At 34.3% G+C, this 12,312-nt stretch overlaps 1 protein-coding gene across 2 annotated transcripts in view; it reads left to right on the top strand.

Annotated features, from left to right (window-relative positions):
- The window catches only part of ABCC9 (ATP binding cassette subfamily C member 9), a 139,574-nt gene extending 127,744 nt beyond the window's left edge, over positions 1-11,830 (top strand). The window contains exons 38-41 of one of the 2 annotated variants that reach the window (XM_003906100.4): positions 3,051-3,184; positions 4,475-4,537; positions 5,232-5,407; positions 9,066-9,154. In XM_003906100.4, coding sequence (XP_003906149.1) covers positions 3,051-3,184; positions 4,475-4,537; positions 5,232-5,369 — 335 coding nt within the window. In that variant the 3' untranslated portion in view covers positions 5,370-5,407; positions 9,066-9,154. Of the gene's footprint in view, positions 1-3,050; positions 3,185-4,474; positions 4,538-5,231; positions 5,408-9,065 lie in introns of both variants that reach the window. The other variant, XM_009180355.3, reaches the window with a different exon arrangement.
- Positions 11,831-12,312: the final 482 nt, after the last annotated feature.

Genomic DNA, 12,312 nt, shown 5'->3' with positions numbered 1-12,312 from the left:
TTAGCTAAAAAATAGCTAAGCATTTTTTTAAGTCTTTCAAAACAGTAATCCTTTTGCTCAATTTTAGACTAAGAGGAGATATTTTTCAGAACATAAAAATCTTTAAAGGAATAGTAATGTTATATCAATGACACAATTTTATCACATGAACAAACACATTTATACCTTCAAATGTCTTTCAAAGTGGATTTATTGATTGATATCTTGGTCAAAATTTTGAAAGAAAATATGAGATATATAAATTTGATTAGGTCTGATTTCAAAAATTTTTATTTTATTTTAAACTAAATTACTTTGTAGTGTTGGGTATTTTTATTTTTTATTTTTTATTTTTTATTTTTATACTTTAAGTTCTAGGGTACATGTGCACAACGTGCAGGTTTGTTACATATGTATACATGTGCCATGTTGGTGTGCTGCACCCATTAACTCATCATTTACATTAGGTAAATCACCTAATGCTCTCTCTCCCCACTACCCCCTCCCCACAATAGGACCCAGTGTGTGATGTTCCCCTTCCTGTGTCCAAGTGATCTCATTGTTCAATTCCCACCTATAAGTGAGAACATGCGGTATTTTGTTTTCTGTTCTTGCAATAGTTTGCTGAGAATGATGGTTTCCAGCTGCATCCATGTCCCTACAAAGGACACGAACTCATCCTTTTTTATGGCTGCATAGTATTCCATGGTGTGTATGTGCCACATTTTCTTAATCCAGTCTGTCACTGATAGACATTTGGGTGGATTCCAAGTCTTTGCTATTGTGAATAGTGCTGCAATAAACATATGTGTGCATGTGTCTTTATAGCAGCACTGACTTCATAATAGCAAAGACTTTGGGTATGTCCCCAGTAATGAGATAGCTGGGTCAAATGGTATTTCTAGTTCTAGATCCTTGAAGAATCGCCACACTGTTTTCCACAATGGTTGAACTACTATACAGTCCCACCAACAGTGAAAAGTGTTCCTATTTCTCCACATCCTCTCCATCACCTGTTGTTTCCTGATATTTTAATGATTACCATTCTAACTGGTGTGAGATGGTATCTCATTGTGGTTTTGACTGGCATTTCTCTGATGGCCAGTGATGATGAGCATTTTTTCATGTGTCTGTTGGCTGTATGAATGTCTTCTTTTGAGAAGTGTCTGTTCATATCCTTTGCCCACTTTTTGATGGGGTTCTTTGTGTTTTAAGACATTGTTTTGTATTGTCTTGAGGTAGAATCAGTTTTAAACACTTGTGTAAAGAACACAACATGTACTCAATCACTGACAAAAATTCAGTCCTAGAGGTTGTACAATGTCTGACAAATAAATGATGACAGAATGAAAGAACAATGTGATTACTGAAACCACAGAGTTCATACTGTCTTTAACTCATTAAAAGGAACATGTATAATTTTTGACTTCTGCTTCTTTAATATCTTCTAAGAAAGCACTAGAAAAGATAATAGTTGATTGATTGATACTCTAAATTTAATATATAACATATAGTTGCCAAATTGTGTTATTTGACATCTAGTTTTTTAAAAATTAACCTACAAAATAAAATTATGTTTATCCATTAGTTTATTTGAAAAAGAGGGCCAACTCAAAAACACTACATTTTGTTATTTTAATTAAGTTTCAAGGAGAAAGTGTGCCACAACCAAAAAGTAAGACAGCATGTCTTTAAGGAATGTTTTATTGACTTGCCAGGGTCAGGTTGTGAAAGTAATTCCAGAACTCTGGATGAACTTTCCATAATGATTTTTTCTTTTTTTGAGACAAGTTCTCACTATGTTACCCAGACTTGAGTGCAGTGGCCATTAACGGGCATGATCATCGCATATTACATCCTCTAATCCCAGGGGTCAAATATCCTCCTGAGTAGCTGGAATTATAGGTGCCCCACTATGCCTGGCTCCCATAATAGTTTTTTGATGTCTCCTGTGGAAAACCCAGCAAGTCTACTTGAGAAATTAATACATGCTTATAAAACTTTCTCTCTTGGCATTTAGAGATCCCCTCTCTCACCACTAATATTTGGAAAGACAGACAATTGCATCTTTCTAGTCCTCTTCATTAACATGAGAGCTGCATGCACCTGTTTAGAATTGTGGGCATAGTGTTTTGGGGTTATGGTACAGCACAGGCAACAGGGGATTGTATTTACATTATGTAACTGATTAATATTGTGCTCATCATCTTAGTAAAGATGACCAATTGCTTAATGAAGATTTGGTTCAGGCCAGCTTTAATGGAAACATTCCTTATCTCCAGCATCCTCTTATATGTAAATTAGAATTTGGAGAATAAATACCTATTTTCCAATCATGACAAATTATAAGACTTTGATACCAGTAGAATATCATCAATAGAAATTTTCCCCAGGCCATTAGGAAAAGGTGTTTGAATTCTAATAAAAAAGACATTTGGAAACAGAATTTATCTTAAACTCACAATAGTACAGTTTATGAAATGTTTCTGGAAACCAAAAAAAAGAAAAGGATAATGAGGACATATCATTCATTTATCCATACAACAGTGTGTTATTCAGCTCCTGTGTAAGATGTCATAGTACTAGGGACATACTGACAAACAACAAGCCCAGTCCTTATCCACTTGGTACTTACAGTTCAGAAAGATGGTATAATTAAAAGAGAAGTGGAATTAGAGTTGAGAATATTCTGTATCTTATCAAGTGAGCTAAATGTGACTTTGGGCAAGCCATTTCATCTCTCTGGACCTTAGGTAATTATGTTAAGTAATCCCCTTAGAGAACGGTATTAAATAATTAAATAATTTCCAAGGTCTTTCTGTCATCAGAATGTTTTATATCCTACTATCAGAGGTAAGTGAACTACCTATTGTCATAAATGAGATGATTTAGGAACATCTTCATTTTCTCAAGCGGAGTTCCTCTTTGTGTTCCAGTCTGAAGTCCTTGTACCAGCACTAAGTGATATCCATCATGCTGTCATACAACGTAATGTGTTTTTCATGATTTTGCCCAAGGAAAATGTCAGTAGCATTTCTTTAGTGAAATCCTTGCTTCTTTCTCTGATTTAGATGCGGTTGTCACTGAAGGTGGGGAGAATTTTAGTGTTGGACAGAGACAGCTATTTTGCCTTGCCAGGGCCTTTGTCCGCAAAAGCAGCATTCTTATTATGGATGAGGCAACAGCTTCCATTGACATGGCCACAGTGAGTGCATTATCTAAGCTTTTAAAATTGACGAATTAGAGAAATGTGCATGAAAATTACAATTTATTATTTCCTGAATGGGTTCTGAATCCTCAGTACTATTGTTTTGAGAATCTGCTCAATCATCTCCTTGATGAACTGATGATAGCACATTGAGAATTACAATAAATAGGACCTGACCTATGGTTTAAAGGCATTCCTATTACCAATAAACATAAAATAAATTTGCCACAACTTTTTGAAAATTTTTCAGAACAGTAAATTTCCAGGGCTTAGTTGATGAGAGGTACTGTACTATATTCAAGTACTATGCCATAAAAGTTCTGAAATGCAGTGTGAACATCTCTGTTTAATAGAATCTATTGATAACCAACACCACTCATTATTTCCTAAACGAATTTGAAGAAGAGCGATTCACTGGGATTAATAATGGCTAGAATTAATAACGGCCTTCTCTATGTGTTTATGGTAAAAAGCCATAAATTTTGCCTTTTGAAATATATTATTTGAAATTGTCAAATGTATCCAAGAAAGATCTGTCCAGAAGGCTGTGATTGAGTAGGTAAAATGTTACATTAAATCACAAACTGCATATGAGCTAGCAATTAATGTTCTTTTGAAAGTTAACTTGGTATTAAAATTTGACATCAGAAAGGACACATTGAAGGTTATCATAAGGGTAATACTGCCTCAACAGAAAAGAGAGAGACTGTGAATTAAATGATTGAAAGAATTCCTTCACTCTAAACATTGAACCAAGATTTCCTCTAGGACAGAGATGGAATCTGTACCCAGAACAGTCTTTAAAATATAATTGTAACAGTGCTTTGTGGTGGGGATAAAAAGAGTTTCTTCCGAGAATGTTCACTTACGTGTCAAAGTCCGAATTTGTGGCATCAATTTTAGTTTTTCCCTTTTCTGACTCAAAGCTTAACATCATTATAGAATTTTGCTGGTTTCGAATACATACTTTCTGTGGTATAACTCAAGTGAGCATTTTGATACCCATTTAATTTCATTTTCTTTTTTGCGTTTCCTGGACATAAATCTATTACCCACTTCCGGCTGATCAGTGACTGACTTTCATTTGTGTTCTGAAGACACGTACAGAATCCAGCATGAACCTGCTGCTGGGGACTGCCCGTTTTTATGACTTCCACAGAAAATGAGGGATTGAGAATGCTCACAAGGGATTCAGTGGAATATTGTCCTTGGGGTTAAATATTATGATGACAAAGTCATCCAGAGAAAATTTACACTTTATTTATTTATTTATTTATTTATTTGCAGGAGAATATTTTGCAAAAAGTAGTAATGACAGCTTTTGCAGACCGGACCGTGGTGACAATAGCTGTAAGTATGAGAAGACAGAGTTGGTACACCTCTTTGGTTTTGGTTCTAACATGTTATCATCTTTACGTTGTAGCAAAATATACTTGTGTCGAATTATGTATTTCTCTGCTAATGTTTCTGTATCTGTGCAAAAAAAGGAAAAAAAAAAAAAAAGAAGATGTTTTGAAAGCATTGTTCTTTCCCAAACTGTCTGCTCTACCTAACTGACTTCCTTAAGTGACAATGATAGGACATCCTAAATCTAAGGATTCCAGCAGGTCTTGGCCTCTGCTTGTTTACCAGATAAAATGGTAGTTCATATAGAATAATTCTCTTTTCTATAATCTGATGGTCTGATGAGCAGTTTCAGAAAGAAAATTCCTGAATTGGATTGCTTATTCTGCTACTATCTATACCTAATTTCTATGTTTCCATTCATTAATCTATTAAAAAATAGACAATGAGATATCTCACAGTAAGGGCAGGTAATTTTTTCTATTTTAGATTGCACCAATCAAATAGAAGAAGTGCTTAAATATTTGTAATTCACGTTATAGCTGACTTACAATAGTCCACAGTTTTCTGTCTTTTCCTCTTTGCAAGTGGATTCTTGCTCATACTTAGTCTTACTGCTTAATAAAAACTATTTTTTTTGATGAGTCACTTGGACATTTATTCTTCTGCTGATTCTCTTCTCTTCTATTTTTCTCTCCAGCACCGTGTCTCTTCTATTTTGGATGCAGGCCTTGTTTTAGTCTTTTCTGAGGGTATTTTAGTGGAGTGTGATACTGCTCCAAATTTACTCGCCCACAAGAATGGCCTCTTTTCCACTTTAGTGATGACCAACAAGTAGACCATCATGATCTATTGCGCCAAGTCTGTCATTCTCCGGTAGTTATCTTAGCAGTATCCCCTCAGTAAGGCATGGCTAATGCTGTGAATAAAGGGGAGGGCTGGGATGAGGGAACTAACTGCAGGGTGTTATTACAAAATCAGCTCAACCAAGTGCTTTCGTCATGCTCAGTACCGAATGGAGCTCATGCATGTGTTTTCAAATATATACATGCAAAAGAGAGTATTTATGAAGCCTATGAACTGAATTTACCTCTTATTCTAAGGACCAATTTCACTAGTCCTTAGGGATGTTTTATAAGCATCCATAAAAATGCCATACACATTTCTTACCTGCCCTGGAGAATGCATTGTTTCATTTAAATAGTTACTTGAGTTTCATTCGTGAGTAATGGGAGTGGTGTATGGAGTGCTTGCTATGCTTCTACTTTCTTGGATGATGCATGGGAGAAACAGAACCCTTTGGAGTGCAGCTTTTGTCAAGATGGCAGGAAATGATGTCGCATCAGGGCCTATTTCCTGCAAACTGCCTAAGTAAAGAAAAATCTACTTTCTCGAATTTTTCCAGTGAATTTTGTGGTTCCTTTTTCCTGGAGGAGAGTCACTCAATTAACTCATTGATATTAAGGTGTGAATGATTTAAGGGGTAGAATTGGTTAACTTTAAAAATAATTATTCAGTATTTTCAAGAATTTCCTTACTGGAAAAAGGTAGGGAGATATTTAGGAAGAGAAATAACTTCCTGCTGCCCCAAGATGGAGAGAGGGAGAGAAAACAGACCATTGCCTATTCAAAAGATGAATTTTTCCTACTCTGCATGAAGCATGGCATTGTTGGATGGTTCTGTTTAGTCTATATCTGGAAGATTACTTGAGCAAAATTTGTATTTTTAACAAAATGCTAGGTTTCCTAATTAGGTTACCTCTTACCTAATTTCTCCTACATTCACTAAATACTTTTCTATAGACTTATATTTCTTTCACTCATTCTTCATTTCAAAACCACTCATGTGAAGGTGGCCGCTAGGATACCTAGAATTCCCTGCTCTCACCCGCCCCTAATACACATGAAGCTGTCAAGGAAGAATCACTGTAAGATTTTGTAGAGGACCAACTCCTCATAACAGGCCCACAAAAGGGAGAGCACCACCATGCTTGTGGTAGACTCCTTGTAGAATTAACTTAAACTCTTAAAATCAACTGTTTTTCCTTCCCTGCCTAAGAGCTTATTACTTTGGTAGCTGCCACTAAAATTGTGGAATGCCTTAAAAAGATAATTTTCTCCAGCTTCTAAAAGGAAGCACTCACACACCAAAATAGTCCATGGTATTTATTTCTGAAAGTGATTACACCATTAATTTATCTGGAACATTTTGAAAATTTTATCAATACGATTAGAATTGACATCACACTTTGTCAAGGAACAATTATTTGAATTAATGGAACAAAAACCAACTATATTTATTTCTGTTGGTCAAGATTTTTCAATGTTTTTATTTTTATTTTCTTCCAGTAAATATTATTTTAGAATATCAATGCAATGTTTATAATATTATATTTATGGGTTTAGAGGCCAAATTCTTTTTTTAGACATCTATGATACGGCTATTGAACAGCTAATATTTTTCTGGAGGGAAAACACACAGCAGATATTATTGGATAGCTTGTTAAGTTTCTTTTTCTAAACGCATGGGTGTGCAAATGGCTCTGGTCCTTTCTCAAAGATAAATAAATGTTAGCCTTCAAAATCTTGTTAATTCCTCAGTGTATTAGGTTGGTGCAAAAGTAATCGTGGTCTTTGACATTAAAAGTAATGGCAAAGACCACGATTACTTTTGCACCAACCTAATACATCATTTGTTACCAATATTCAGCAAATGATAGGCTTGTCATGGGTGTTGAAAACTGGCACATGTTCTAAGCTGGCATCATTATCACATTCCGTATATGTTTTCTTTTCCTTCAAGTCATGAGCCACAACTATAACTGCTGGCTTTTCTGAAAGCATAAACACTGAGCGCACCCCACCTAGATGGCCCAGGGCAGAATGTACACTCTCAACTCTGGGGATGGTTTTAGGTAGGACTTTGGATTGTTCAGAGAAGCACTTTGGAAGACTGTGTATCAGCTAAACAGATGGCATTTCTAGGTTTAGAACTCTGGACAGGGACTCCCATCAGCACACTAATATTTTGACCTGCATAGTTCAGGTTCAGTATGGTAGTCCCTGGCCACATGTGGCTATTAGTTGAAATGTAGATAGTTCGAACTGAGAAGTGTCATAAGTGTAAAATATATACTGGATTTCAAAGACTTAATACTAATAGAAGCATGTAAAAGTTCTCATGAATCATTTTTATGTTGGTTACATATTGAAATGACAACATCTGAATAGATTGGGTTAAAATGTATTAAAGTTGCTTTCATTTGTTTATTTCTACTTTGAAAATGTAGCTCCTAGAAAATTTAAAATTACCTGTGGCTCCCACTATATTTCTATTGAACAATACTGATCTTAGCAAGAGTAAAAGCCCAGCACACAGATTTTTCCTTTCTAATTTATAAACATAAAAAAATAGTAGTAGTTGACATTTATTATTTGTTTGTATACGTCAGACAAAGTGCTGAATTTTTTTACATGAATTATCTCATTTGAACCTTATCACCCTTCTCTGAGGCAGGTACTATTACCATAATTTTACAGATGTGAAACTGGAACTCTACAATGTTAAGTATATTGCTCAAGATTGCACAACTAACAGGTGGTAAAGCCAAAATACACAAGGCCCATTTATCTTCAGAGCCTGTTCTCTTAACCATAACACTGACATGGCAGGTGAATGCTCCTCTAAGGTATCAGAGAGCCTTATGAAACAGTTAGATGACAGGATGGAAATATCTCACATTTTGAAATTGGTAAACCTAATTTTCACACTGGTTCTGCTACTTATTATCTATGTGATCTCCTGGTTTTGCTTTATCTCTGTGAATGGTCTCCCCTATAAAGTGGAGAGAGATAACACCCACAGCTGAGGAATGTTCTAATGATTCACAAGAATGTGTGTGGAGCACTTAATGTATGGCATATGCTCAGAAAGTGGTTGCTTTTGTCGTTGTTAGTTACTAATTAATCCAAAGGGCATCATGTGGAGAGAAGGAGTGGGTCAGTGGCAGTGATCTCCAAAGACTGAGACTGCATGTCTAAAGGCCTGGATAATCCATTCTATTACTGCATGCCAGAATGGACTTCCCCAAATTGTCATCCCGGAACTGAACCACTTTCCAGGGTTCTTCAAATTGTGTTATAGCCCAAAGAATTAGTGACTCTACACAAGAGATAGTTATTGTTGACATTATAACCCAATGGGTTTACAATGACCTCTCTTAATTTAATTACTTGATAAACATTTTTATCCTACTTAAACTGAAGGTTTCATGAAATGATGATGCTGATATATTAGCTACACTCAAGTTAGTACAGCCCATAGAAAACCCAGCCATGTTGGCCATTGCTTAAAAGTATGTAAATAAATGATAATTTAAATAAGGACAAAAGGGGAGGTGTCTGTGATCCCTACATCTCGTCACTCACCAAGATAAACAAATGTCCCAGAATAATTCATGAAATATACATATTCCATTGTTTTGGCTTGTGCCCTGAAATGTATAACAAATACGTGTATTCTTTCCACTCACAGCATCGAGTACACACTATTCTGACGGCAGACCTGGTTATTGTGATGAAGCGAGGAAATATTTTAGAATATGACACCCCAGAAAGCCTCTTGGCTCGGGAAGATGGAGTATTTGCTTCTTTTGTTCGCGCAGACATGTGAAGGAGTGTCTTAAAACAATACATGTATTTAAAATAATGCAGTCATAACCTAATTAACGTTAATGGATCATCGGCTTGACCTCTGTAAAGTGGCATCTTAAACTTTTACAGATTTTTGCACAAGAAGTTGACATTTATTTTTCCTGTTTTTAAAAACAGTTTTTCAAGGTATTATTGCATAATATGTTCATTATTGATGTTTTTAGAGTGATCAAGCCACTCTACCTTTAAGAATAACTAGGTTGTATTAAAACATGTAAGCTACTTTAAGTGGTAAATCAATAGCTAAAGTTTTCTCATAACTTTAAGTCTGGTAAATATCTCTCAGGCATGGAAGTTTCAATGAGTAATCAGTATTACTATACTCTTGTTTGTAAGAATATATTTTCCTTATTGTTTGAGTCTCTAGGGGTTATTGGAAGAGAATAAAAAAGGACATGTTTTCTAATGAACTCTCAAACTCAATATCTACTCTATGAGAATTTATTATGCATATTGCTTGTAAGCAAGTTATTGTATTCATTAACATTAATAATACCTATTTTTCTTAGGAGCCTTTTTTTTCCCTCTTGTTTCTTGTCACCAAGAAGTTATCACATTTATACTTATTCTATCAAGCCAAAGCCTTAGCCAGAAAGATCATGAAGAGTTTGGATATTTTAAAAACCATACTCAAATTTTCATTTTTTCCTGTCCTGTAAAGAGAGAATTCTTAAGAAATCAGTCATAATGTGCCTTTTCCAGACTGAAGTTCAAAGAGTGATTAGGTTCAATCTTTCAGTGGCAGGCCAGCTAAACTTTCTATAGTTTAATGATTAGCTCTGGTTATGATCTTGAGCCCTAACTTGCCACATTACTCAAGATTTACACAGACAAGTGACTTCATTTGGCACTGCTAATAATGGCAGGTGAACATTCCTCTCAGGTGTCAGATATTTCATATGAAACAGTCCAATGGCAGGCTGGAAATATCTTAGACTTTGAAGTTATATATATAACAAGTATCTATTTCTAGCTGGAAAAGTTTACCTCTTCTAGACACCCAATGGTGTCACACATGATCATTTGCTCCTGCTCTAATTTTAATGTACATATAAAAAATACCAAAAATGTTATTATAATTTTAATGAGCATGTAAACAGTGTATCAAAAAATGATGGAATATTAGTATTAGGTTTGCTTAAATGAAAATTAATAAATTCAGAAATACTGAAAGTTACCTTCATTGTCATGTGAGCAACCAGTTTCTACCATTCTGTGCTCGTCCAGTGTCAATATCATTGATTTCATTTTCATATGAAGATCTGAATGCATTGTAAGATTGTGAAGACTTATAAAATTGATGAATTAAGAGAAATTATGCTGCTTTCCTATAGTTATTATGTTCTGTTTATTGTATGGTGTATTCGCTCTTGGAAAATCTGTAATAGTTGTGTATCCAGAATATGTGTCCTCACCTGAATATTGAATCTTTATATTTACAAAAAATGAGTTCCACAAGGATGGACAAAAATGGTCCATGATATTTAGCTTAAATTGTAACCTTTTGTTGTGTTCAGAAAACTTCATTGGAAGAAAATAACCTTGTTTTCCTAAAGCTAAACAGAATAGAATTGGTACTTATTAATTACGTCTTGAAAATATATTCTAAAAATTCAACCACTCTCCTAAAATGTTTGGCATTTAAATATTTTGTAGGGCTGAATATGCATATTGCTTGTTAGCAAGTTATAATTCATTCTCATAGAGAAATGGTTTTTTACCCATGGAAGTAATCTTTTAATGATATTTTCTAAGTATATTGTTGTACAAGCAACATCAGTAGAAGCCTATCTAGTTACACTAAACTAAAGATCACATTTACCATTCTTACAGCCAAGTGGTTGCTGGTCCCGTCATAACTTTTAGTTACTTAAGTCGAGTAAATGTCTAATTGTTTACAAAACTAAATTGACTAAATAAGGTCAAGGATAATGTTTTTCATTGATTAACCACTTATTATACATATTATCTATTGAATATAAAAAGATTCATCTTGAAATAATATTTGACTACATAGGTACATATCTGTAAAAGATGACCACCTTAACTAAATCAGATTTTACATTTATAAATTTTATATTTAATTAGTCAAATCAATTTTTAAATCATAATTCCTTAATACTTATAAGAAGCAAATAAATGCATAAAGCATTATATTAAAATACCAGGGTTACTTATGTCATTGACGGGGAAAAGACTTTGTATAAACAATTGTGCACCATCTATTTTTGTACTCTTACTCATGATCCATTTAAAAGTCTACTCAGTTCTAGATTAGATACCAGAAGACCCTCTAAGTAACTGATACCTGAGATTCGGGACCATGTTTTGTTTGCCATTGTGCCCTTGGAATTTAATACAAGTGCCTAACCCACAGTAGGGCTGATTGATTCACTGATTAGTTTTACTGTCATGTGCCTATAACTATAGGTTATTCTCTTTCCTTTTCTGTGTTGTATTTATTCTATTTATTCTCTACAATATATAAAATGTATTTGTTCTCTACAATAAATGTGTTTATTCTCTACAATATATAAAAACATATTGGACTACTATTATAATAAATTACTCTTCTATTTGCTTAAAGAGAGTGATTATTTTTTCACTTAACGTTCCACTGAGCAGCAACCAGGACTGGTCAATAGTTGGAAATCAATGCCAATTTAGAGACAATACCTAGCCCTGCTTTGATAATCCTGTTTCACATTTGCCAGGGTCATGCACTTTCTTACTTTTGTATATAGGCTCCAGAGAAGTTTCCATTAAGTGAAACAGCTATATTAATTTTTTAAATATATCTTTATTTAAATAATCAGATGTCTGGACTTCATCCCAAGGTTTATTGATCAATTTTTATGGTTGTCTTCCAATATATCTTTTATCATTTATTTTGTAACACATTCTTTGAAGGTCTGTGATTTATAGTGCTATGATAATTCCCTTATTGACTCATTATTCAAAGTTAGATGCAGTCTTCTAATCTTAGCCATTTGGCATAAGAATCAATAGCCAAGGGGATGTATCCTATACCTTATGTTTAATTTGTTCTTTAGTAACTACATATGATG

The sequence above is a fragment of the Papio anubis genome, chromosome 9 (genome assembly GCF_008728515.1).
Source record: "Papio anubis isolate 15944 chromosome 9, Panubis1.0, whole genome shotgun sequence".
In the NCBI taxonomy this organism is placed as follows: Eukaryota; Metazoa; Chordata; class Mammalia; order Primates; family Cercopithecidae; genus Papio; species Papio anubis.
The sequence above is the reverse complement of the archived record's forward strand: the minus strand, read 5'-3'. Positions and strand labels throughout refer to the sequence as shown.